This window comes from Diadema setosum, chromosome 7, assembly GCF_964275005.1.
Source record: "Diadema setosum chromosome 7, eeDiaSeto1, whole genome shotgun sequence".
Classification (NCBI taxonomy): domain Eukaryota; kingdom Metazoa; phylum Echinodermata; class Echinoidea; order Diadematoida; family Diadematidae; genus Diadema; species Diadema setosum.
Genome location: NC_092691.1, coordinates 39,629,040 through 39,656,904, shown reverse-complemented (window position 1 = coordinate 39,656,904; position 27,865 = coordinate 39,629,040). Strand labels below are relative to the sequence as shown.

At 37.4% G+C, this 27,865-nt stretch overlaps 1 protein-coding gene across 1 annotated transcript; it reads left to right on the top strand.

Annotated features, from left to right (window-relative positions):
- The first annotated feature begins 7,059 nt into the window (after window positions 1-7,059).
- Window positions 7,060-15,840, top strand: LOC140230932 (epithelial sodium channel subunit gamma-2-like). Its single transcript, XM_072311072.1, has 6 exons — window positions 7,060-7,411; window positions 8,396-8,831; window positions 12,171-12,271; window positions 13,813-13,976; window positions 14,570-14,768; window positions 15,764-15,840. The coding sequence occupies exons 1-6, from the start codon at window positions 7,060-7,062 to the stop codon at window positions 15,838-15,840; spliced, it is 1,329 nt and encodes a 442-aa protein (XP_072167173.1).
- Window positions 15,841-27,865: the final 12,025 nt, after the last annotated feature.

Below are 27,865 nucleotides of genomic sequence, written 5' to 3'. Positions count from 1 at the left end.
CTAGGCTAGCACCAAGGCTAGCCAAATTTTCTGGTGTAGCTCTACGTCTGGTTGGAGAAAAACCAAATTTATCTACCGAATACCCGAGATCAAAACACGCTATAATAGGGAAATGATCAGTCATATCAGATAAAATAATAGAAGAGTTTAAAATTTGCAATACATTAGTGAAAACATTATCAAGAAGGGTGGCGGAATGATTTGTAACACGTGTGGGTTTCGAAATTAATGGCAAATATGAGGCTGACAAAAATATTTCAAAAAATTCTTGTGACGTATTATCGTCATTTTTAATCAAATCAATATTAAAATCACCCATTATAAAAATATTTTTATTTACCATCAGGGGATTTTTCAATAAATTTACAATACAACTCAAAAAATCTTTAGGATTAGAACTTGGGGGTCTATAAACAATACCAACAATAATGTTTTTATTTTGCGGAATGGAAATTTCCACAAACAAGGACTCTATAGTATCATTCATAATTTGTAATTCCTCACAAACAGTAAACTCAAATTTCTGTGATAAATAAAACGCAACACCCCCACCCGTCCTATTCACTCTATTATTGACAATTAACTCATAACCATTTAATGCGTATGGTAAATTAATATCAGAAGATAACCATGTTTCCGTTAAACCTATTACAGAAATTTGTTTTTTCATTTGATTACCTAATAATATCTGTAAATCATCAAAATGCTTATTTATACTCCTGATATTCAGATGTAACATTGAAAATGTACTTTCTGAAAAACTTTTGACAAGATCTGTGAATTGATCAACTGTAACATACTTTGAAGAAATATGGGAGGAATCATATTCACAATCGTAATCATCATATAAATCTTTCGAAGATAAATTAACATTATTGGCAATGAGGTTATCAAAAGTAGCGGAAGAACGTGAATTTATCCGACTTAATTCTGTAGGGGAGCATCTAAACAAATCATAGAGTTCATCATCATTAAGGGAATCAAACGCTGAATTGAGTTGACTAGCCATAAGGAGGAGCATAAAATCCAAAATGAAAGCATATCAATTGCCGGGGTTGAGGTATAAGATATTTTGACATACATGTCATTGGATTTGCACACGATATCATGAATTTGAGCTGTTTTCAGGTTGACATGCATATACAGTTAAACTCGCCTAAGTCGACGTCGTATATGTCGAATAATCGCGCAAGTCGATGATTTTAAAAAGTCCCGATTTTTCCCCATTGACTTACGTGTATTAATTCACTCACAAGTCGAATTTTGTAAGTCGAATACTCGCCTAAGTCGATGAAATTCCAAGAACACTTTCACGGAAAAACCACTTGATTCACTGTGCCTAAGTCGAAAAAGATTTTATTGTGTAATAAATCACTGTCAAAATCACGATACGCCAGTTTTTGTTTACATACAGTATACACCAAAAGAAGCCATGAAAATGAAAATGATTAACGGTAACATTCGGCTCTGGAAGGTGTTAAAATGCTTGTAAATGGTGGATGATTGCTTTTACAATCAGAAATTAATAACGGTAACTTTCGGACCGAACGTAGGACCGATTTAGTTTTGCTTGGTTTTTTTTTTTTTTTTTCGGGCCACCAAAAATAAAAATCAATCATTTTGGGGCCATCAAAATAAAAGTTAGTGTGGAGCCCTGGCCTGCGTCAATGTGGAAAAGGTGTCTTGCTGAAGGGCAAATATCGGGCACACCGCTCCAGCTCTCGGCTCCAGAGTAGACAATATACATGTACATGTACATTATACATATGTACGTGTGGTGTAACTTTAAGTCGATTTTTTTCGACTTACGCACAAGCCGAAACTCGCCTAAGTCGATGTGTTTTGCTCAGTCCCGAGAAGATCGACTTATGCGAGTTTAACTGTATTTGTCGTTTTATTTTAACAGTTGTCGTTACGGAAAAAAACTATTACTCCTTAAATACGATATAACAGACTTTATGCTAATGTGAACTCTTAATGTAAATCGTGCTGGGCGTCCTCAACAAGTTTCAGTGGGCAATTACATTTAATGCAGGTCAGTTTAATGGCTGTCAACGTGATATCGCTTGTAACTATTGAATGTTCACCACACTCTTGTATCATAATACCGTCTTTTGTAGCTCTCCTTTTGGTATATTACTTACATGGTTTGTGGCCAGGGGTCAGGTTCCATTTAAATACGTTAAAGAACATTCTTTCTATTGGTAATATCATAGGATTACTATCAAGACTTGGCCATTTAGACACTCCTTGCGAAATGGAACTCGGAGATTGAAAATTGTCTTGCAGTATCTCATTATCTAAAGCACTTACCAATACAGAAACAATGCGTCTGCTTTTTAGTGATCCTAACTATACAAGAAGATTTTCACTTTTCCATACATCTAAACAAAAACTGCCTGAAAAGATAACATTAGATATGTAACGGTTTATATCCTACCACAATTAATGACACACACGTGCAAAAACACATACAAACAAACAAACACAATCAGAACCACATATCAAATTATTGTCTCCGTCTGAGATATCTAATCCCCCCATCTGAGAAACTTCGCATGAAACCTCTCAAGAATTCTTTAATAGACTAGTCCACACCTGATGAAATTACGATGTTACTTCCGGATTCGCTTTTGACAATTAAAGGCTTTATCTACTGTTAGAAGCACCTTCATTCTATGTTATACTCTGCCTTCTGTCGTAGGCATGCCATGGAATGTTTTCTCTATTTTCATGTACAGATGTAAGTAACTGGTCTGTACGTTGCTTCACCCAGCCGTTACCTGGCATCAGGGTGAATACACCTGCAATATAGTCCATGGGCCAGGCCAGATATTGATACCACCTGAGGTGGCAATACCTTTTTGGTGTCATTTTGTTTGTCGGGCATAGATATGCTTATCAAGCTATGATAGCATTTCCAAATGAGTAGCTTAGTCATAATAAATGAATTTTAAACCAATTTGGTCTCGTTGTTATATCCCTATACTTCTGGGAATCGAGACCAACCGCTATACAAAGAAGAGCACTGTCTTCTGTATGTTCACAGGTGTTCTGTTGTAAACGCAGTGCGCTTAGTCTTTATTCAAGGCAGTGAAGGGAATATCCAAGGGTTATGATGTCCACAGCGCTTAGTCTAATATTCAAGACGGCGAAGGGAATATCCAAAGCTTGTTATACAGTGTATATCCCTTTATCTATTAACACCAACAACAACTAAAGCAATTCCTTGTGAATTTTACCGTATTTTTCATAATTTATTATTTATCATTTCCCGGTGAAAACGCTACGGTGAAAACGCTAATACCACGCCAATGTCGCTTTATTTTCATCCAACAATGAAAGATAATGCAAAAACAATGTACCGGTACACTACATTACATTATAATAAATAATGTTGTAAATGAACAGAGTGGTTTTGGTTTAAAACTGATGTATTTGTTGAGAGGGTGGTATAAAAACAGTATAGATAACCCCTTTCATTAGGAACTTTAGATATGATAACGGTACATTGTTCTAGATAAAGACTAAGCGCACCGCGTGACAGCTGTGGACATCATAACCTTTGGATATTCCCTTCGCTGCCTTAAAGACTTAGCGCACCGCGTTTACAACAGAATACCTGTGGACATACAGAAGGCAGTGCTCTTCTTTGTATAGCGGTTCAGTTTCGATTCAGAAGTATAGGGATATAAAAACGAGACCAAATTGGCTAAAAATTCATTTATTATGACTAAGCTACTCATATGGAAATGCTATCATAGCTTGATAAGCATATCTATGTCCGACAAACAAAATGACACCAAAAAGGTTTTGCCACCTCAGGTGGTACCAATAACCCATTTTTCGGGTCTTGGCCCATGGACTAATAGTGTTGTATTTGTACAATGTGTTATTGTATGACAGTGAACAAGGAGTTTTTCTATTTCTTTCTCTCCTATTCTTTCTCACTATCTTTATTGCTATACCCTTCTTCTTTGTTTTTGTTTTTTTTTCTTAGCATCACATCACCTCTGTACATGATCGTGTATGTTTTGTTGTGTGAAATAGTTTGTTTTTGTTGTAGTAGTTGTTGTTGTATAACTGTTTATTCTTTTATTTGTGCATGAGGCCCCAATATTAAGCTCGGCTTACTGGGGATCCTCCTGTATGGTACTTTGACTTTTTTTTTCTTTTATTATGTCTCTGTTCTCTGTTACAATGATTTGCTTACCTTTCATGTGCAAAATCAGCCATGATTTATTATGAACCATGTGTATATTTCTGAAAGTGATTTAGTTGACTATTTGTACCATACAGAAATAATGATAAAATGAAATGAAAATAAAATGAAATGAAATGAAATGAAAAAGATGACAAAAACCTCAGCGTTGGTGCTTTAAAAACAGTTCTAAAATGTGAGTTAGATAGAAACAACCAATGTAAAAATGTTAAGCCGTATCATCAATGCTAAGTATTACCCAATACATGTATACAAAATGTGAACAGCAGTTATGATAAAATCATTCATTACCTAAACCGTCTTCAGTTATGGTTTATTGAGAAAAAATAGTGATATTTCCTTAGGCCTATATTTAAGGCTTTTTTGGAAAATGTTTACATAGTAGGCTGTTTTGTGATGTAACTCACTTCACATATGCATCATAATGTGAGAACTCGAACATTTTTTTTAAAGTCACTGCTCCTCATGATAAAAAAAACCTTTGATGAACGCATGAGTCGCCGTATAGTACAGCTGTACTGTGCTACTATACGAGTGAGTGAACGCTGGGAATAATTGAACGAATAAAACAAAGCATGCGCATTAGTTCATAGTTTGCGGTTATGATTTCCGCTCACAATGAGAATAGGCCTGTCGCTACATTGAATACCGAAAAGCATTGCACCATTTTATTTAGCACAACTGGACTGAGGGGTTGTGGACTGTTCAGCTGCTTATTCGGCACAAGGATTGCCATATTGCACTTGATTCGCCAGCGCTGACGGTGGATTTTTTAGTTACCCTAACCTTTGGCAAACTTAACCACTACACCAAGACAGAGTTTGGTGTACGTGACTCTGGAATTTGTATTGAGCCTCTGTGTTTGAAGTGGTGAGTTTATTCTCTCCCAGACTTCGCTTCGACATTGTATCATGCATAGTTTTGTTCTGTAGGCATTTTGCCAGGACTCTGTATTATCATTAAAGTCATTCGAAATCCATGCATAGCATCCATTCATTATTTTTTTGATGTATGAAAATTGAGTATAAGGACATTATATGTCGCGTAGTAAATTAACACTTTGTCTAGGCAAGGGAAATACGTTCCAAAATTGTTCAAAAGATTATTGCTCCATGGTGGTTCTTAGCTTTAGAGAGAGATTCTATTCAACCTGACATTGTAATTTGGTGGTCTATAGAGATCCATGCAGACTGGATAAGCGGAGACTTTAACCGTGGAGGCCAGAGTACACGAAATGGTTCTTACAGGCATTCAAAGCGACGATCCAGGAAATAATCCAAGAAACCGTAGATCAGGTGCATCTGCTGGTCTCGTATCAGGACAATTACCCCCCCCCCCCCTTTCCGGGCAAGTATCCCCGGCTAAACACTGCTTATGGTTTAGTGATAAGGTTAAAGTAAAGATTTGGATTAGGGTTAGGTTTAAGGTAAAGAGTTTGGGTTAGGATTAGGTTAAAGATTAGGACTATAGGATTAGGGTCAGGGGAAGGTTTCGGGGTAATTGCCCTAGACAATTCAATACAATACAATACAATATAATATGGGTACTTTTATAGCATTCTTTCAGTGAGTGAACATGTATCTCAGCGCTTCACAGAAATAATTCATGATATCCACCTCACATAGGAAGTATAATACAAGGAGAGATCTACTTAAAGCTTGTCCTTGAAATTACAATTGGATTATGGAGCAGCATAACTCTGTATAGTTCATAATTGATGAAAGTGGAAGGAAAACTACCTTTTATACAGATCAAGAGCAGTGTACTAGCCAATGCTTATCCTACACCGTATAAAAGCTGATATTCACTTTCATAATTATTTTAACCGACTTTTTTATATTCACTTGCAATATGATACAAGTTACGGTCCAACACAACCAATAACACTTCGAAAAACACACACGCACACACATTCGATTTTGAAAAGTCGTTTACGTATGCGACATGCATTTCAATAATTTTCTGCCGATTACACTTTAACATTGATAGTCATAAACAAAATCTATAGAAAATGAGATCAAGTGAATGCTCTGCTTAAAGGTTGTTAAGAACAAGTGAATGCTCTGCTACAGTTCACAAGGCTGTTAAAGGAGCACCTCACCAGATATCAATAATTTGTTTCTTTATGATAAATAAAAATCAGCGCTTTTGAGAATTTGAAATTGTTATGTATATTGCAATAGATGCATATCAAAAACACAAGTGATACGTATAGCGCACTATAAATATATGCTCGATTGTAGCTGGTAAAAGAGAGAATGCATGAAACGCAGCTTAGCATTACGTATACATCTTTCATATTTACATACATGTCGCCCTGAAGAAGACGTATGATTACGCCTAAAACTTGGTTTAAGCAAACATTCTTGTTGGACTTGCAAGTGCACTTTGTATCTCCCTGTTAGGGTCAAGATAATTTACTTTTGTTGTCAATGTCGTATTTGGACCAAATCCGTACTTGCCAGTTGATCTCTAAAATATACAAGGAGCTACTGACAAGATGTACATGGACCGTTTTATAGTTATGTCTACGAGTTTTCCCATATGAAAAACGGCACAAATCAGAGACGTATCCCCCACCTCTTTTTTTTTCTTTTTTTCCTTTTTTTTTGGGGGGGGGGGGGGGCAGGGCCTGAGAACGAAAACTTATATTTGAATCTTTTTAAAAGATAAATGCCGGGTTTTTCCTAAAACTTGGCAAGGGCCAATTTTGATGGCAAAGGAAAAGTTCAAATGCTTCAGAACACTAGGAATTGACAAAAACAAAAGGTTCCTGGAATACAGTACAATGTATTTGTAGTTTTTTATGGATATCTATTATGCCGCAGTGAGGAAACATGGATATGACCATGATAACACAAGGCCAAGACGCTAAGGATGAGGAAAAGATGAATGGCTCCTCGTCCCCGATGAGTACAGCCGATGCCATCAAGGACTTCGTTGATAACACGACCACGCACGGTGTGCCACAAATCCTGAGATCAGATCAGTCCCGTCTATTTCGTCTTACGTGGGCCGTCATCACAGCGACCGCCCTGAGCTTGCTGCTGTTTCAGGGCTCGAACACCATCATCGACTTCTTCCACAGACAGACGACGTCAAAAATCTCTATCATCACCAGAAAGGAACTTTTCTTCCCGTCTGTCACTATTTGCAACCTGAACATGATGAGAAGAAGCAAACTGAACGGTAATAAAAAGGAAGGGGTGACCAATGTCCCAAAATTTAACGCTAATCAGAACATTGACTCTGGTAAGATGTGAGTATCAATTTGATATAAGTTCATGAAAATTGGCCGTAACGAAGTAAAGGGCCCTTCAAACTTTCATAATCAGAGTCTCATTTTCATTTTAATCACAATACAGTGATATAGCGGTCTCAATCACTGTTATGTTACATGTATACCAACATTGATTTTTTTTTTTCATATCATCTAATCGCGAATTTTTGCAATTTATACATAGAAGTGTGGGCGTTCCAAAAGGGACACTTTACTGTGTGTGAAGTCACAGGGCCCTGTTTCATAAAGCTGTTCGCAAAGTTACGCATGACTTTACGAATGACTGGAATATGAAGTGTCAACAAGTGTACCGATGTGTTCCCTTACGGTTTAACAAAGTACGACTGTATGTCAATATTTCATCTACATTGGGGGAAAATACACTCTCAACTAAATCAGTGTATATAAGCATGTAAAAATAATCATTATCATCTGTAAATTAACAATAATTAGGAAACCCACTTCGCTTGTCATATCTATTAAAGTCGTTCGTAAAGTCGTGCTTAACTTCACGAGCAGTTTTATAAAACAGGGCCCAGGTCTGTATGAATATAATGTGTATAATGTGTATACACATTTAAGAAAGGAAGGAGATGTGTTCAAGAATAAGGAGGAGAAGGTAGAGAGAGAGAGAGAGAGAGAGAGAGAGGAGACAGAGCTACTTCTCTTAACTTCTGGCCACTACTAAACACAATTAAATCGGTGTTAATTACATCGATATAGGCAATGATAGAGCAATTTGTAAATCAGTTGCAATGCATTCAAACAACTCGAAGTAAGAATTTCATTAATTTGAATAGACATGCAATTCACGTATAGATATTATGACAATGATATTATATAGCCTATCTAGGAGATAGGGGCCTACATCAAAGCTCTTTTCTTCGTATCAGGGACACGTTTCGAAGGACTGGTAGCTTTGGATGAACAGCATGCTCACCTCCACGACAATTCCACAGCGCAAGGATCCAGCGACAGCAGTTCGGACTTCGGGTTCTGGGATCAGTTCCCGGATTCGTCCTCTAGTTCAACCAGGTCCGGCGGTCTTCAATCTCCTTCCAGCCCCGGCACTCCTCAGTCTTCTTACAGCATATCCTCTGAATCATCTTATGCATGGGACTCTGACTGGGGATCCTTTCTTTTCCCCACCTGGGAAAACGTGACAGACCCTAACGACTGGGAATCTGTATACAATGGGTCTCGAATGTCGGATTTTAGCGACCTGCAGGATTATGTGAAACCCACTCGGGAAGAACTGGACGAGTACGGACAGCCTGGCGTGGACCTGATTAGACAATGCACCTTCGACAAGGGGCCCTGCTCATTTGAGTGCGTTCTGACGTACTATAACAGTATCAAGGAGGTTCTAGAGAATGGAGTCACAACCGTCTTATTCCCTTTGGTAGATGCTCGAAGCAGCCGCTCAAAAATATTTGAAGTTAGTCCATGGGCCAGGCCAGATATTGGTACCACCTGAGGTGGCAAAACCTTTTTGGTGTCATTTTGTTTGTCGGGCATAGATATGCTTATCAAGCTATGATAGTAGTTTCCAAATGAGTAGCTTAGTCATAACAAATGAATTTTTAACCAATTTGGTCTCGTCGTTATATCCCTATACTTCCGAATCGAAACTAACCGCTATACAAAGAAGAGCACTGTCTTCTGTATGTTCACAGGTGTTCTGTTGTAAACGCGGTGCGCTTAGTCTTTATTCAAGGGAGCGAAGGGAATATCCAAAGGGTTATGATGTCCACAATGCTAAGTCTAATATTCAAGACGGCGAAGGGAATATCCAAAGCTTATAATACAGTGTATATCCCTTTATCTAAAAACAACAGCAACAGCAACAACAACAACAACAACAACTCGTGAATTTTACCGTATTTTTCAATTATTTATCATTTCCCGGTGAAAACGCTACGGTGAAAACGCTAATACCACGCCAATGTCGCTTTATAAATTTCCATCCAACAATGAAAGATAATGCAAAAACAATGTACCGGTACACTACAAACATTATAATAAATAATGTTACAAATGAACAGAGTCATTTTTGTTTAAAACTGATGTATTTGATGAGAGGGTAGTATAAAAACAGATAATCCCTTTTATTAGGAACTCTAGATATGATAACGGTACTTTGTTCTAGATAAAGACTAAGCGTATACTGCGTTTACAACAGAACACCTGTGGACATACAGAAGACAGTGCTCTTCTTTGTATAGCGGTTAGTTTCGATTCAGAAGTATAGGGATATAAAAACGAGACCAAATTGGTTAAAAATTCATTTATTATGACTAAGCTACTCATTTGAAAATGCTATCATAGCTTGATAAGCATATCTATGTCCGACAAACAAAATGACACCAAAAAGGTTTTGCCACCTCAGGTGGTACCAATAACCCATTTTTCGGGGCTTGGCCCATGGACTAAGTGGCTGGTGATTATGCAATGAGACACGAGTCAATTGTCTTAGTATCTGCGCTGCAGATCCTGTTGGGCACATGCTTCAAAATTAAATGATATTTTTGAGCGGCGGCTTCAACATGGGTTCAAAGGAAATAAGACAGTTGTGACTCTATTCTCTTGAACCTCCTTGATGAAACTAAGGCTGCGTTTATCAACTTTCCCCTCTTTAAACGGCTTTCAAAAGCCGTTTCCAAAGCCCTTTAGAAACGGCTTCCAAAATAGTTGCGTTTATCAACTCTTCGCGAACACGATAACTGGCCTGTCACTGCACAGCTGCATTGCGCAATTCGACCCGAGGAGAAGAGGTCATAATTATAAGGCGTGCATTGTTCGTAACTGCAGTACAATACTACAAAGCCGTTTCAAAACAGCTTTGCGTTTATCAACTTCAAAAGGCTTTTACAAACAGGTTTCTGAAAACCTGTTTAGGAAACCTGTTTGGAAAGCCACAAATTTGCGGCTTTTCGAAAAGGCTTTCCGAAAGGGCTTTCAAAACAGCTTTGCGTTTATCAACTCGTAAACATTCCTTGAAAGCTGTTTGGAAAACCTGTTTCTGCCGAGAAAAAGAGTTGATAAACGCACCCAATGAAGAATAAAGCAGCCATGCCTGAAAGTCTCAGGCGAATAAGAAGTGAATGCTCGGAGCGCTAAGAATATCATGGTAATTACTTTTTGCTATGCCTTCTTATAAAACTTAAGGTAGGTGGTACAGACACGAGGATGCGAGAACGGAAATTGAGCAAAACCTGCTGAAATAAAGATGAAAATTACTCGACTGGGCATTTCCGGGCACTAATCTGATATATCTATCAACAAAGAGTTATACTTGAAGATTTTACCATATTAGTTTTATTTGCGGAAATTAAGCGGAAATGTGATAAAACCATGTGGTTTTTTTTTCAGGAGGGTACAGTTTTAAACATTTTCACATGATACAGCTCTGTTTACACTTTGCACAAATTTCTGAACGGAATTGACTTTTGTTTTACAAGCTTTATCATTGAGTGAAATTTCATTTCATTTAATAAATAAGCAAAATATGGCCAACATTATGATAACGTTCAAGATGAATCTTCAGATTGCTCAGCAAGACAGTGGCGTCGAACATCGATCATCAAAGGCACAAGTGCACCTGTGGAATTCTTTTGAACGTCAATAGAAATCTGACAACTGTTCGAGTTATTACAACCAGTTGGAACTCCATGTTAAAACCTCCGTGGTACTATTAAGCACATTGGCTGACTCGTGCTTTATCTCGTGTTTGTATAATACAATTGTATTTCTCATTCGCTGCTGATATTAAAAAAGAATATCCAAGCTACGAAATTTTGACATTGTTATGTTAAGTAGTCCAAGGCGGGCAAGGCATATTAAATGAAAGAAAGATAATTATTATTCAGAGGGGTGAAGATTCAGATGAAAGTTTCATGAAGGAGGGCTGTCGTGGCTGAGTGGTTAGGTCGGGCCGCACGAATAAGACAGATTAGGCTACCATGTACTTATGAATGTTCGAGTCCGAGCCCGGTAATAGTGCCCTTTCGCAGACACTTTATCGTCATCGCCTTTTTTTTCGATGTAGACTTGAAGCCGCCGGTTCAATATTTAAGAGAGTCATGTATGCAGGGATAAAACCAACCTTATACAGAATCCACTTCACTCCCACTGACTTCACTAATCGTCTCTTAAAGAGTACGGAGAAATCCCGCTGAAGTTGTCAAACGCCCAATACCGGCTATGGGTATAGTCGAGTGGTGAGGACTATACTGATCAGATTTGCAAAGGACTGATAATCATGATGATAATGCCACAACAAAGTAGGCATATACAACATTGAACTACTCATGTATCTATTATGTAGCCACCTGTTTCTACTGGTATCAAACTTGAAAATTGAAAACTTGCATTGAGTTATACATTAATGTTATTGGAAGTACGATTTGTTATACGTGGCCACTGAGGGAGTAAAGATACTTGCTTCAGAGAAACACGGGACCGACTGTTTTAAGTCTCCACCAAAGGACTATAGGCGATGAGAATAAGTTGTCTTGCTTTAGAACAAAACCACTCCTGAACGGTTACTCAAATCTGAAATTAATTTCAGGATTTATAATCCATGGATCTTATATCTCCAATTCTCTGTCGCTGTCTGACCATATATATATATATATATATATTGTTTTTATCTACTTTGATCCCCAGAAAATTCAAGAAGATCCAAGACATTCGCTACGGGAATTGTTATATTTTTAACCAGTTCAAGAAATCGGCCAACAAAACAAGAAGCACGGGCTCGCAATACGGTAAAATGTGATCAGCGTTTGGCCGCAAATTTAATTCATCTGCTATGTTCTTTTGTTAATTCTTTGCCATATATTGGATGCATTCTAGAGAGAACAACCACACGAAAGTCTTTGTCTTTGAGGTATGTTTTTTTTTTTTCCATATGCATACTAGTACAAAATATGCAGAGCTTAATTCCTAAAGGCCCCGAGTTCGCATTCGGTTACTGCCAGTGCAGCGAGATTAGCTTTTATTTCCTTTTTAAGTTTTGAATTTTTCATTTTGTTTCTTAGTTCTCTACCACAAGAAAAGAGGTCATTTTGTTTTGGGTATTAAATTTGAGCCAAGTCTTGATGAATGCCAGGTAGGAGTTGGGCTTCACATATTTATGCAACAAAACATTTTGCAGCATAATTTTACACATATTTGTATTTTTATCAGGTGTGCACGACAGCACCCATGAAAGGTACGTTTATTGTCAATAATGTGAAACAGGTCACGATTTCCCCTTCCAAATAGGTGTGTTCTAAACATATCGTTTTGAAATGGTACAATAGTCCATGTAATCATTAGTTATATATTAATCAATATTTTAGGAGGCAAGGATATAGTAATGGTCTATTCATTCGAATACATGACGAATACTGACAGATCTGATAAATGACAATATGGACTTGATGGAAGGGAGTAAAATTAGAGATCTTTTCTTCAAAAATTCAAATAGGTATTGTTAAGTGATAACTTTCCAGTAGTCGAAAATTAATCGATGGGTAATGTTTGTTATTCTGATGACAAAATAAGGTAAGGAAAAAATAAGCGGTTTGAAATGGTATATGAGGTGGGTTTTTTTTTTCCTTCTATGAAACGTGACAGTCACTTCACCAAATTTGCACTAAATACAAATTTCGTAAAGTGGCTATCATTATTATAAGTATAAGAAAGACATGAAAATACTGTTTTCTATGTGAGTGTGACACTGTGGGGGTATTATGTAGTTATTACTCCCATATAGTATATAAAATTTTAGAAAAAAACCGACTCAAACCCCAAGTAGAAGCCTTTACAAGTTCTACTTTAAACACCAATTATACGCATTACTTTCTCTTTCACAGAACCGATAATGGATTCCTGAAATGCTTATAATAATGACGAATATATGATTTTGCTGTAGCTGAAGTCTTCCATTTTCATGATATCCCATATTTAAGAAGTAAAACTCTCTTGCTTACATTGCTTCAGTTGTTATCGTTGCCAATGCGAGTAACTTCATTCGCCGTCTCACCACTGATTACCAAACGCCTCATACACATTGTCATAACTGACGTGATCTGCGAGAAAATTTCGTGTATGTTCGCGTGACAGATATGATACGCAATAAATTATCCGTTGTAATATGTATATAAATGCATCAGTTAAACTATGATGCATGTACTCAATCAGAGACATATTGAGTGAAATGAAACAAAAACCTGATATTATAGATTTGTTAAATCAATATCTATTACTCTCTTCATTGTTGTTGCTGTTTTTTTTTTTTACCTCTCTACATCACAACTTTTAGGTCTGCACTTGACTCTGTTCGTGGATGAGCCAGAATATGTTGGTGTCCTCAGTCCGGAAGTAGGAGTAGTCGTATCCATCAATCATCCATCCATTTTTCCCTTTCCTGAAGACGATGGCATCCTCGTATCTACCGGACAGGTTGCATACATTGGACTTAAAAGGGTATATCTTTATTTTCTATTAGCGAAATCAAAAGTAAAACATTGCTTCGATATGCCCGCAGAATCTGTTCATATTTGCTGTAAAATGGACGCATTATATTGAAAAGCAATGCGTGCATTAACGCTGTCTGACATGATTTCATTTGGGTGACGACGAAAATGCAATACGTTGTAGCCAAATAAGTACTCCGATTATATTAAAATCTCAGAACACATCTTATTGTAGATCACTATAAATACACTGTACGTTATGTCGCACACTGCATAACGTCATTGTGATTCTACAAACCATATCTGAACGGAGAGGGCGATATATCATTCCTCCAAAGGAGACTCTCTGTTGTCTGTTTGATGTGTATAAAATGTGTGTTGTCTTTTTAATGAAATCTAATACAGTTCAAGTTCAAGATTTGAATTAACACGTGGGATAAAAGACGTGTCATATACGATGCAGGATACGTGCATCACGCATAACAATTCATAAGGGGAAATATGGCGAATCAAAGAAATGCACACACGCACACACACACACACACACACACACAAACGGGAACTAAAGGTTTTTTTTTTTTCATTGTCATCATTTCCCGAAAGACGCACATCACTCGTCTCCCAGAGCCATACGGTGACTGCGTGAAAGGCGGGAAGAATTACTACGCTCCGGACAAATACGACTTTTCCAAGCGTTCGTGCTATAAAATGTGCCTGGAAGAAGCGATGTTGAAGCAGTGCAACTGTGTCACCGACATCCTTGTCAATGGTACCATGTGCTCCCCCACCAACAAGACAGAGAGTAAGTCAATCATTTTTGTTTAAGACACTTTTTTGTGTTAGTCTTGGAGTAAACATTTAGTTAATTCTGCCGGGGAATTTATCATAATAGAAACAAAAACGCAATGTTGTCTAAAAGAGGAGAAAAGTCGATTTCAGTTCTAGGTCAGGTTCATGGAAATCGCATTCACGGTAGTATATATGATATTTTCAATCAAACAGAAAGTCTAAATTACAGAAATTGAGAGACTCAGAAACGAAAAGGATATACATGTTATATGGCAAACATATTATATTCATAACTATATTCATAAATCACTTTTAATGCAAAGATAGTATCACAGAAATATCTTTCTTTCACAACCAAAGATGAAAAGAGAGCAAGATGCATCCAAAAAGTGTTTTCTGAAATCGTTAATACTCGATAATAGCTAGATAAAAAACAGAAACAGACGCGAGTGTAACTCAATTATATATTAGTGATACTGCTTTAACAAATTCCATGTATCTGTGAAACTAAAAATCACTCAGTCCAGACGCATACTGGGAAAACAATGAAACGCTTTTCAAACAACGGAAATGATATGTTCATAGAATGCAATAATGTATTTACAGGCATAATGCACTTTGAAAATTCAAATGGTAGATCTAATACTTAAAATGTTGTCGCTCCTTGAACCTTTGAACCTTGCACACTCATTATGTTGGGTTTACCATTCCCCCCTTTTAAAAAGAGTGTGCCATTGTGGTGTCTTACACACAGATGAGATGTCAAAATTGAAAAAGTGATCATTCCTGTTACAGGGTGCGGTAATAACTTCTCAACTTCGGCAAAATAAAAAAAGAAATAAACAGTTCAAGTGTACTACATCATGATCACGATATTTTTGACCACCCCCAGCCCCCCCCCCCCACCAAAAAAAAAAAAATGAAATTATACACACTTCGCTTTCAGATAATAATAAGACAAATTCTTACTGTAATGTCATGCCTCGTATTCTTCTCCTTCAAACGAAGAGAAATGCCGTACTGACGTCTTCAAAAAGTACATCAGGAATACACTTGGCTGTGAGTGCGAAAACCCGTGCGAGTGAGTACAGTTTGTTTCCATACCGGACTTGATTATCAAAAAAATGGATAAGATTATTTGATAAAATTTGTCTTGATATCGACAGAGTCCAAACATTTTTATTTCTTTTCATTGTCTTCAATGGTGAATTGTTGTGGCTCAGTCGATAGCAAAGACATTGGACTGCCCATTCGATCTCCGTGGCTCGAGTCCATGAGCTGTGGTAGTTGCACCCTTTTGATAAAGCGAAGGATGATTAGCCTCGTTGCTTAGTCCTATGGAAAGGACTCAGACCCCGTTTACAGTGCAGGGCTGGGCCGAGCCGCTGCCGAGCCCAGCCTCAATTGCGGTACTCGGCCCCGCAATTTTGTCCGTTTACAGTGCCGGGCTCGGCTCCGGCCTTTTAATTAAAACCTTTCAATATTTTGTCGTAGTGGTGCTCTGCTTGTAAACAAACGGCTATTATTGGGAGTGCGCCGATCTCAATTTGGTACCGCATTTGGCCTAGTTTGCGTTTGCAATGAGAAAAGGCCGGGCTCGATCGCGGCCGAGACTACCTCCAGAGCTTGGCCAAATGCGCGGCCGATTTTGGTACCGCATTTGGCCTTTTGCGCGTTTACAATAAAATGAAGCCAGGCCTTTTCACTCACTATAAACGGGGTCTCAGAGGGGAATTCACTCAAAATAATACATGTATTGCTATACGTGGATTGAGCGAATGCAACAATAGACATCAGACACGTTCTGTCCTTAGCGATTATTGATGGACAAGTAGTGGTACGCCAATGATTCACCAGCTGCAGTGGCAAACACTTCAAGAACGCAGAGCCCGGCTGAAGGCAGTAATGATGTAGGATGTACAGGATCATGAAGTCCGTCTTAGAGTAGACATCCCACAGACTTATATAGTACCTGCACCATCTCCGTTCTTGCATCGTGGACATACATTTACCCTATAAGCTGAAACTTGTTGTCCCTCACACAAGAACATTATGTTACCAATCATCATTCTTCCTAGATGCCAATAGCTTGTGGAACAGCCTTCATCTGGATGACGCACCTCTGCACCTCTCTAGATCTATTCAAATAGAGGGTGCAGGACAACCGCGTTAACAACCAGTGTTGTTTTGCTGCACATAGTGACTTTGTAGACATTTTAATGACACTATATGCGTGCACCACACCTGTCCATACACTAGTACGCTACACATTTAGTTCAGTTCAGTTCAGTTTTTATTTCTGCATTTCAAAATCAATACAAATCAACAAATCAACAAAATACTTACATAGTCATTTACACAGCTAATATTCGTAACGTTTGGATCTTACATACATTTTCTTTTTTCAAGAACGAATATCATATATGAAAGGAAGCAATAGGAAATGATAAAAATGAAATGCAGGGGACCATCATCATAAGCTAAGCTTGACGAGGAAGATGGCCCCAGAAGTGGACTGTACTACATGGAAGAAGAAGAAGAAGAAGAAGAAAGAGAAGAAGAAGGAGAAGGAGAAGATATATAAGTGCAGTTGGAGGAAAACCGGACAATTCAGAAAAGACGTCGGCCCTATGATCGAGATAAAGAGATTATATATTATGGTATAATCTCTTTGGTCTTGAGTGATCATTGCTCGTATCAATAAACACCTTTACATGAAGCAATTGGAAGTTGTGGAGTACATGTACACACAAATTACTAACGTAACATAGACCAAAAAGACACACACACACACGCACACGCACACGCGCGCGCACACGCACCTAGAATGCGAGAAAGATATGAAGCACGTCTCTGCATGTATACCGTATATGTCGATGCGTATCTGTAAGTGGTTTTTATGTTTATCATTTTTTCTATCTCACGAAGTGAAAACGTCTACAATGCGAGAATCTCAACGGCTCGATGGCCCAGCAAGCGATACGAGGTATGTCACTTTTTCTCTCACACATACAATGAACACATCAGAAAACGAAGTGAACACGTTGTGTTCAAGCTGCTAAGGAGTAACGCAACACTGACAGGTGAATTGATTAATACGATGCACAGAATGGTAGGGGACTACCAAACATGAGCATAAGATAAGATTTATAAGTTTCCACAAACATTTCAAAGTTTGGAAGAGGTGATGTCACGACCCGCAAAACACAATTCAAGTTTGGCTTAGATAAAAGAAAAAAGAGTTTAGACCGGAATACTGCAAGTTTAATACAAGTGGAATTTAATGTTTTTACATGTCAAGAAAGAATAATTTAGCGTACATCATATTTTGTAGTATGATGTCATGACGTCAGAACGATAGAATTGTAGTAAACTTTTGATTTGATTATGTACCTAACTGTATTATTTTGTACTCTTCAAATTGAACCAGATTTTCATTATTTCCTTGAAAAAGTGTCGGCCAGCGGCAATTCTACCTAAAGATTATATTTGATGTTATGAAAATAAACAGCGGAAACGCATGAACTGATGAGCTTAACCTTTATATTGGGTACTATAAAGTAGTGATTTCTGTGTGCTTAATGTGAGATAAAGTATTTAAATGTCTGTCTTCTATCAGGGGTTCTTAGATAGCTGCTGAAAAGAAAACGTCGCCTAGAACTTGGCTGATAATCAGTACATAAATCGAATTCGAATCTAATTTCTAGGAGCATCTTTACACGAGGCTCAAAGCTGAAAACGGATCGGCAACATTTAGTTCATTCAAGTATCATGCCAGGTAAGATTCATAGGGACGCGTGCCGCTTTACAAGCGGGGACAAGAAGAAACCGAAATGTACACTACTGAGATTAATTCTTTAAGGATTTTAATCATTACTTCAGAAATATCTGCATATCGCTTCATTTCACTTCTGCGTTTTGCCATAGCATGTCATGAGTAATCACATAAGGTAATAACACTTAGCGACTATAGTTCCTATGTACAATTTCGGTGACGGGACATTTGCTCCTGCGACAATATTTTTCCGGTCTTTTTCTCCAAAGACTTAGTTTAGGTTAGGGTTGTGATAGGGTTTAAAGGGTGTGTACAGTTCTGGTCGAGGCGAGGATTTAGCTTTTAACGTTTTGCGAGATATTCAAAAACTACTCTAGTAGATGTCAAAGAGCATTCAATTTTAAGGGGTATCAAAAGTTTATTTGATGAAAATCGGTTTTGAAATGGCTGAGATATCCAAAAACAAGGTGAAACAAAGAGAACCTAATAAACTTGTGGCCTGTCGCCTTTTATTATTATCACTTTTTTGGATATCTCAGCCATTTGAAAACCAATTTTCATCAAATAAACGTTGACTCCTTCTTAAAATTACATGCTCTTTCATATTTCATAAGAGGTTTCTCATTATCTCACTTAGGAATGTTCAATACATGAATCCCCACATCAACCAGTACTGTACAGACTTAATTTGATGTGAGGATTATGACTATGGAAAGGGGTAAGCATTTTGGTAGAAATTGTTTTTGGCTTAGCGTGCAGATACTCCATGGGAGCAATTGTCGCTTGAGCAAATGTCATGGAACAATTATATATCATAGTATAATAGTCCAGGGTACACAGCGGATGAGCTGGATTCTACCCTGCACAAGATCCACTTTGAAACTTCAAGAAAAATCTGTAAATTGCTAGTTTGGGTTAGGGTTAACGTTGGGGTTAAACATTCTATATCGAATTTGCAAGCAAAGCCAAACTCATAACGTAAGTTCTCTTGGTCAACAGCAATATTCTATTCTGCCATCGCTCAATAAACAATCACTTTGCAGGATCAGATTTGCATTCATATATTTATGATTGGTTAACATTTCTTTAATATCCAGAGAGCTGAAGTGAAGGTAATGTATGTATAACTCCATAATCCTTATGTATTCAGAAATCGGAACCATAGCTTGTTGTGTCGTCTCATGGGAAAATGAATGAACTCATGTGGAACTCAGTTTTTGGTTTGGCTTGGTTTTGTGAATTTTTGTGCATCCCACAGCACGCAAGTATTTTTCGTGTGTGAGACGCACACATCATATAGATAAATTATGTATGTTATGTTCTAGTGTGTTTGTTTGTCTTCATTACACTTGACAGATTACTTTATATCAATTGTATTGGCTTACAATATATGAAACATTTTCAAGATTGGTGATATTCATTTTGCATGGCAACTCTGCCATCTTCACAGTTAACTTGGTAAGCAAATGGCGGTCATTTGGACCCATCCTTGATTGAACAAACATCAATACCATTCTATTGCTGAAGAATGTTTTTCCAAGTCAAATCCTGCTTAATCTTTATTCTACTTTGATTACTCCGTACCTTAATTATGGTATTCTTGTTTGGGGGAATGCACCTAGAAATCTTCTTTACATACTGTTCCGTGTTCAAAAACGCGCCATCAGAAATATCAACCATGTTGGATATTAACTATTGTCCCACACGAATGATTTATTTTTCAAAAATAAGATACTGAAAACATCAGATTTATTTAGTTACAACGTCGGCATATTTATGTATAAATTTTCTGCCAAGGAATTGCCGGATTTTTTCACTCGCATGTTCAGGAAAAACTATTTGATTCATAATTATCCTACCCGCCAAAGTGACGCATTTCACCTTCCACGTACTCGAACAATTTTCGCTAAAAAAACGATAATGTATACGGGCCCTAGATATTGGAATGACCTCTCCCCCGAAATAACAAGCTGCTCGTCTTTATATGCCTTTAAACGCAACTTAAAAGAGTTTTTATTGAGTGCATATCTTGCAGAAACTGAATAATTGTAATGTCTTATGTAATATTGTGGTATGTTATTGTCCGATCAAACATTCTTGTCAACACTACGCTGCAGATTCCATTTTGGGTCTTGCTGTCAGGCTCTCCGAATTCATCATTATCAATTCCACATTCTACGTCGCTTCCCTCTCTTCCTCTTTCCCTCTTTCTCTCTCTAACTTTCTATACAGAGCTTGACGGCGGACACCAATTGGCTTGATAGCTGTACATGTTACTTCTTGTGTCTTACTGATGATATCCTAGCGATAGCTTTAATGCAACAACAGTTTATAGTGTATATACCAAAGTAGGCTTTATGATTATGCAAATCATGTTGTACTCCTGAAACCAATGATAGCTCAGTCACAGTAATAGTTCATATTTTAGGTTGGTTTTTTTTTTCTTATTTGGCATCCTTACATCATCTGGGCCCTGTTTCATAAAGCTGTTCGTAAAGTTACGAACAACTTACGAGCGACTGGTGATCAGTTCTGATGTGCTATACTTATCAGAATTTCCATAAATCAGCACGAGAACTGATCACCAGTCGCTCGTAAGTCACTCGTAACTTTACGAGCAGCTTTATGAAACACCCCCCTGGTCTTATCTACTATCCGTTCTCCGTTTCTTTTTCACAAACACTGATTACTCGGGGCTTACAGCCAAACAAGCTTGCTTTCATGTAGGTCCCGCCATACTTTTCTTTTATCAACCCCATCTCGATTTCGAATTTGACCAGTTATTACATATAATTACTGTGTTATTACCATGTATATTGTTGTTTTGCACATTGTTTACAAGGTGAAAGAACTTGTTTGATTTATGTCATAATGTCCATAAATGAGAAGTATGGAAATTAAATGAATTGAATTGCATTGCATATCACACACTCAAGCACATAATGCACCCATAATTCTGATAGTTCGGCATCATACTGTTTTGTGCAACGATTAAACTTCTATTTAGCCAACAGGGTTACTCTTTTGAAAGATCCGACTAATGTTATCTTTTTTCATACTAATCAGAAAAAACCTTGTGCGTGTGAAGATATACTATGAAGAACTCAACTTCGAGAGTGTGGTGGAGATTCCGTTAAACACGGTATGTTACAATTCAATTTAATTATATGCTGTCGTCACATGTATAACACTTTTCAAACCTTTAAGTAAATAGATAACAAGCAAGGGAGTCAATTCCATATTTCTGGGGAATATTTATTCGTCTCTTGCATTCATGCATATAACGAAATTTGACAAGGAGTAGTATGGCTACTCTAGGATGAATTTTCATGACCACAGTAAAACTTAAATGGCATATGAGCTGAACTGCTGCCTTCATTTATGATGACAAAATTGCAGTTTATTCTTTCCGTTCTTACTATTGTTTTTCGATTTGCATAGGTCGCAAGTCTGTTCGGCAATATTGGTGGTTTGATGGGTCTGTACGTTGGCATGTCAGTCATCTCCATTGGTGAAATTTTCTTCCTCGTTTTCCACGTCATCCGATCGGAATATCGCAAGAGGACTATCAAACGTTAGAACGGCACCTTGGCAACGGAAATACTAATCCCGTTTGAGTCCTTTACTTGAGAAGTTGACTGTGTCACGCACATTCACAATGTCCTTTCAATAGATCGGTACGAAGTAATATTAAGCATGGGAAATCGACTTTTCGAAATACATGTATAATTGTCTCCCATATTATGTTTGTGCATGTGAAATTTTATGAATATTATTCCTAACCAAGATTAGCAACTACAACCTCTGTTTCAAGGCAGTGGGAGAATGGTGAAATCAGGTCCTACATCAATAAGCAAATTATTTTTATCATTTGAATTGTTTCTTTGTCGACGTACCGAATTAGGTTACTTCAAATATGTGTTCGAAGCTAAACATTTCAAGAAAACAAGTTGTATGATAAGGAACATGCCTAAAGTTTATTAGAAGCGTCGGACTATTATAGTGTCTTGTGTAGAGTTGACAGAACTTGAATGAAATGTAAACTGCGTGTAACATAACGTTTCTTTTGTCTTTCTTGACTTTTATAATCATGTTTAAAACTGATGTTTACTCAGAAAAAAGTTCTGTAGGTCGTTTAGCTGTTTGTAACATAATACACGCATTATGGTAGGTTTAGACGTGGTAGTAGACTGAATAATCACCTCACAATTACTGGATGACAATCTTATTAACCTATCATAATATGAAAACTTTGCACTTCTGATGTAAGAGAAATTTTTTACAGTCTGATTAAAAAAGGGGAAAAATGGTTTTGTGACTCCATATAGCCCCTGGAAGCTTGATGTTGAAATTAGGCTTGTTAACCTCGTATTGTGTAAGCAGAAATGTCTGTGAAGTGACGTAAGTTTGTTGATCAAGTGTTTTCTCTTGATATGTATCTGGTGATATTCTTTCTTAGACATGGCGATTTGTTCGCGATGTCCGTCCTATTACCGACATTTGGGATGCAGCTGGGGGTGATGATAATGGCCACACCCTCTCCGAGACCAGTGTTTCTAATGCTGAAGCGACTACTCTGGGTCTATAAGAATGCATGTATAGAAAAAAAAATAGAATCTATGTATCGATAATTACTCTAGAAATATTCTGGTGTGGTACTAACTGTAGACTGGTAACACATGGATGTTCTAACCACCAGAGAACATTACAAGAGGTCTACTATCACGTGACCATCTTTATCCAATCTCTGACTGACGTCTGACCGGCCGTTGTAATACATTGTTTTTGTTTTGGTCAACCTGTTGGCGAAATGCAGAGCTGTCTGTTTGATTTACATGGTACAGACTGAAAAAGGGTATTTTCCAATCATGTGCATTTACGGGATATGACGGCCCAAGAAATATGAATTTTTAAAACTTCGATAATCTGAACACCGTCAATGCTGTACTTTTCAACACTATTTCTTTTATTTCTTTGAATGTTGTTAATGCTCACTTATGCTGCACCCCACCAAATTGATACCTAAGTAATAATTATGATACAAGCTATGTTTTTTTTTATTTTTTATTTAGGCTTCCCCACTTCGGTTCTTATGACTACTACTTTTGTTGCGAATGTATGTATGATATTAGAGTATGTGTTTCTATTATAAATCATTGTTTATCTATTGATTATCAAAGACAAAATGTTATTGTATGATCATCGCAACATAATCATGTTTGTGTTTGTGAACACAAAGTGAAATGAATTCAAATCAATCAATCGAATTAATCACATTATGTGAACCTGCAATCTGATGCCTTTGTTTTCGTTTTTATCTGAAATCAATGAATGAAAAGAAATCTCTTTGATTGTGATAAATAAATGTATCTCATTTGTTATCAAAATGGACTGTATCAGTTTCATTTTGTTACTGACATGCCAAACTTCTGAATGGTTGTTTCCTGTAAACAGACAGATAACACAGAAATGACATTTGTCCAATTGAATGACCAGGTTGAAAGTCTCCCTCGGCCAAATCAATCTGATGCATTAAGCAAAGTAAGAATAAAAACAATATTTGTGGTGAAAACAACTGAACAAGCAGAAAGCCGAGCTGGAATGTATGCTCGGGCCTGCGGACAAGATTAAAGGGGAAGGCTAGTAACTGATCAGTGGGAATCAGTGGAAATGCTGGGAGATGATTGTTCTAATCCTTATGGGATTCATTCAAGAGTTCATTGTATATCTATTGTTGTGTGAAAATGATTTGCTTCAGAATGGTCTCATATTCAAGTAATGTGCAGTTTAATGCTTCCAGGTTAGCGTCCCTGGTCAGTGACGGAGCATTAATCTGCACATTACTTGAATATGAGACCGTTCTGAAGCAAATCATTTTCACACAACAATAGATATACAGTTAAACTCGCCTAAGTCGACGTCGTATATGTCGAATAATCGCGCAAGTCGATGATTTTAAAAAGTCCCGATTTTTCCCCATTGACTTACGTGTATTAATTCACTCACAAGTCGAATTTTGTAAGTCGAATACTCGCCTAAGTCGATGAAATTCCAAGAACACTTTCACGGAAAAACCACTTGATTCACTGTGCCTAAGTCGAAAAAGATTTTATTGTGTAATAAATCACTGTCAAAATCACGATACGCCAGTTTTTGTTTACATACAGTATACACCAAAAGAAACTTTGCGTAAATGAACATTAACGTTTCATTAACCCAAGCGGTTCACCTGAATCGTTAGTAACGCAAACTAACGATCGGGAAAATTAACGTTTGTAGTAACGATGAGTAACGATCCCTAGCGCAAATTAAGGATGTTTCGTTAACATTAAAGATAGGTAACGCAAGAACTCACGCGAGATTTTGGTTTTGTAACGAGACCTGGTGAAAGGACGACGTAGCCCCTGCCGAGTGTAGCGATCTATGCCTTATATTTAGCGGAGTCTTTTAGCGAATCGAATCACGATTTTGCGAAAGGTTAATTTGCGACCGGGGTCACCAAAAACGCACGCCGGGCCATCAAAAAGGCCGGGTGTCTGCCTTCAGTTTTGGAAATGAACAGCGGTAACAATGTTTGCTTTGACGTTCGGATATTAATAATAATGATATTCAACTCCATACGATGATAAAATAAATGCCGGATGTTTACTTTTTACGTTCGAAAGTAAATAACAATAACATTCAGCTCCGGAAGATGCTAAAGTAAATGTCGAATTAAGATGCTAAAATAAATATCAGACATTTGCTATTTAACACTTCGAAATGAATAACAATAACATTCAGCTGCGTTTGATGGTAAAGTAAATGTCGCATGTCTGCCTTGACGTTCGAATATGAAAAACAGTATAACATTCGGCTCCTTACGATGCTGAAATAATTGTCAGATAATTCATTTCACTTTTGGAAGTGGACAGCAGTAACATTCGGCTCATTACGATCATAAAATAAATGTCGGGTGTTTGCTTTTGAATTTGGGGATGGAATAACGGCAATATTCTGCTCCGTATGATGCGAAAATAAGCAACAGATTGTTTCTTTTACATTTGAAAATGAGTAATCGTATCAATCGGCTCAGTTAGATGATAAAATAAAAAGCGGATGTTTACTTTCACGTTCGGAAATGAATAAGGATGATATTCAGCTCCATGAGATCCTAGAATGAATGTCGGTTGCTTGTTTTTTCATTTGAAAATGATTAACGGTAACATTCGGCTCTGGAAGGTGTTAAAATGCTTGTAAATGGTGGATGATTGCTTTTACAATCAGAAATTAATAACGGTAACTTTCGGACCGAACGTAGGACCGATTTAGTTTTGCTTGGTTTTTTTTTTTTTTCGGGCCACCAAAAATAAAAATCAATCATTTTGGGGCCATCAAAATAAAAGTTAGTGTGGAGCCCTGGCCTGCGTCAATGTGGAAAAGGTGTCTTGCTGAAGGGCAAATATCGGGCACACCGCTCCAGCTCTCTGCTCCAGAGTAGACAATATACATGTACATGTACATTATACATATGTACGTGTGGTGTAACTTTAAGTCGATTTTTTTTCGACTTACGCACAAGCCGAAACTCGCCTAAGTCGATGTGTTTTGCTCAGTCCCGAGAAGATCGACTTATGCGAGTTTAACTGTACATGCAAAACATTTCGTAACTTCAGAACGGTGTACCCGGACGTCGCAAATTTGGTCTCAAAATATGTGGGAGACTTCAATGAAAAAAAGTCATGAAACAATGCGGCCATGAAACAATGCGGCAAAATTTTTGCGCGTTGCGGAATCGCGGCGCGAAATGTCGAGGGGGGTCAATTTGACCCCCCCCCCCTTCCCCCAGTTAAACCAGGGTTAACATCAGAATTTGTTATCAACTACGTTCACGTGGGCCTGGTAACAAAAGTGCATTGCAGGAAACCCGTATCATTGAGCTGTTTGCACCTAACCACAAGATTTCTTCAGGTTTGGTGTGCTGCACTAACTTTACATTTGCTAACTTCGACTTCCATTCACATGGACCCTAGTTAACCACACCATACTTGGAAGTTAACTTACTTTAACCCTAACTTACCTGTGGGGGGGGGGGGGGGGGTTAAAATTGATTATATAGTTGATTTCAACTGTAAGTCTATGGCAGCCTGTGTGGTAAGGAAATATAAAATCGATTTTATCTTTTGATAAAACGGGGCCCAGGTTAGTTAGGGTTAAGTTAATTTGTGTTAGAACAGCTCCATTTGAATTATTTGTGTCCATGAATTATTTGCTGCAGGTCACATCTGTCATACTCTCTCCAGTTCTCTTCTCTGACATGTTACAGTAAATCTTTTCAAACTATGTGCCCTCAATTCTTTCAGCAAGTTTAATAATCATACTAATTAGGTTCACATCAAGCTACCTTAACTTTGAGTAAACTGGACAGTGAAACAAATAACTTGTTTACAAAGAATGCTGCCAAAAAATGATACTGTTCATTTCAACTGTAATTGACACATTGAATGTGCTGTGTGGTGTATGTGAATATTCAGGTGGCAGATTTATTAAAAAATCAATTATTTCTTTGTGTGCCAATTCAATGGAAATCAACTAGCAAAACTTGTTTGTTTGTAATGTCATAGCTCTGCTATAGAGTGTACAAGCTTTCCAACATGCACATGCACCTTTTATTGCACCTGGTATTTTTTTTTCTTTTGTTCTGTCACTCACTGTAGCTGTTTACTAACAATGCAAAAAAGAAAACAGAAGCTTGAAATCATGCCTCAGTCTTGGTCGACTTAATATTTGACTTGACTTGATAAGGTGAATGAATTCTGCAAAGCTGCAAATTCTAAAGCTTTTACAGTATTCAGTTTGTGTTTATGCCTCTGGTTCTTCATTAAAACATTTTTTTTTTTAAAGTGCAATATGTGTTTGTTTGTTTTTTGTTAAGTTTCATTTAGCATGTTTTGCATGTCAAATTTTTTATCAAAATACAATTTTCCTGTCAAAATGTTTCTTACTGTTGCCAAATATGCTTTTTGATCTACAAAGGTTAGCAGCCCTATTTCAATCAGCTTCAAAATTTCAGCAGAGGACGGATGAAACACCAGACTGCAAAATTAGGTCAAAAACAGAACTCAATAAGTTTCGACCAGTTTTTATGACCTGACTTCAAACTCGATTTTCTCGGCTCAGCCATCAGCAACTTTCGGACGCTTTTGTCGGGGCGGGTCACAAATGAATATAATACACCCATTTTCAACTCAGTAGTATTAGAAAAAAAATGCCATGTCAGGAATAAGAGAATAAACTGAGAACATGTATCTGACAACACTGTACATAAAAAATCTTATAGCAGCCAAAAAAATGCA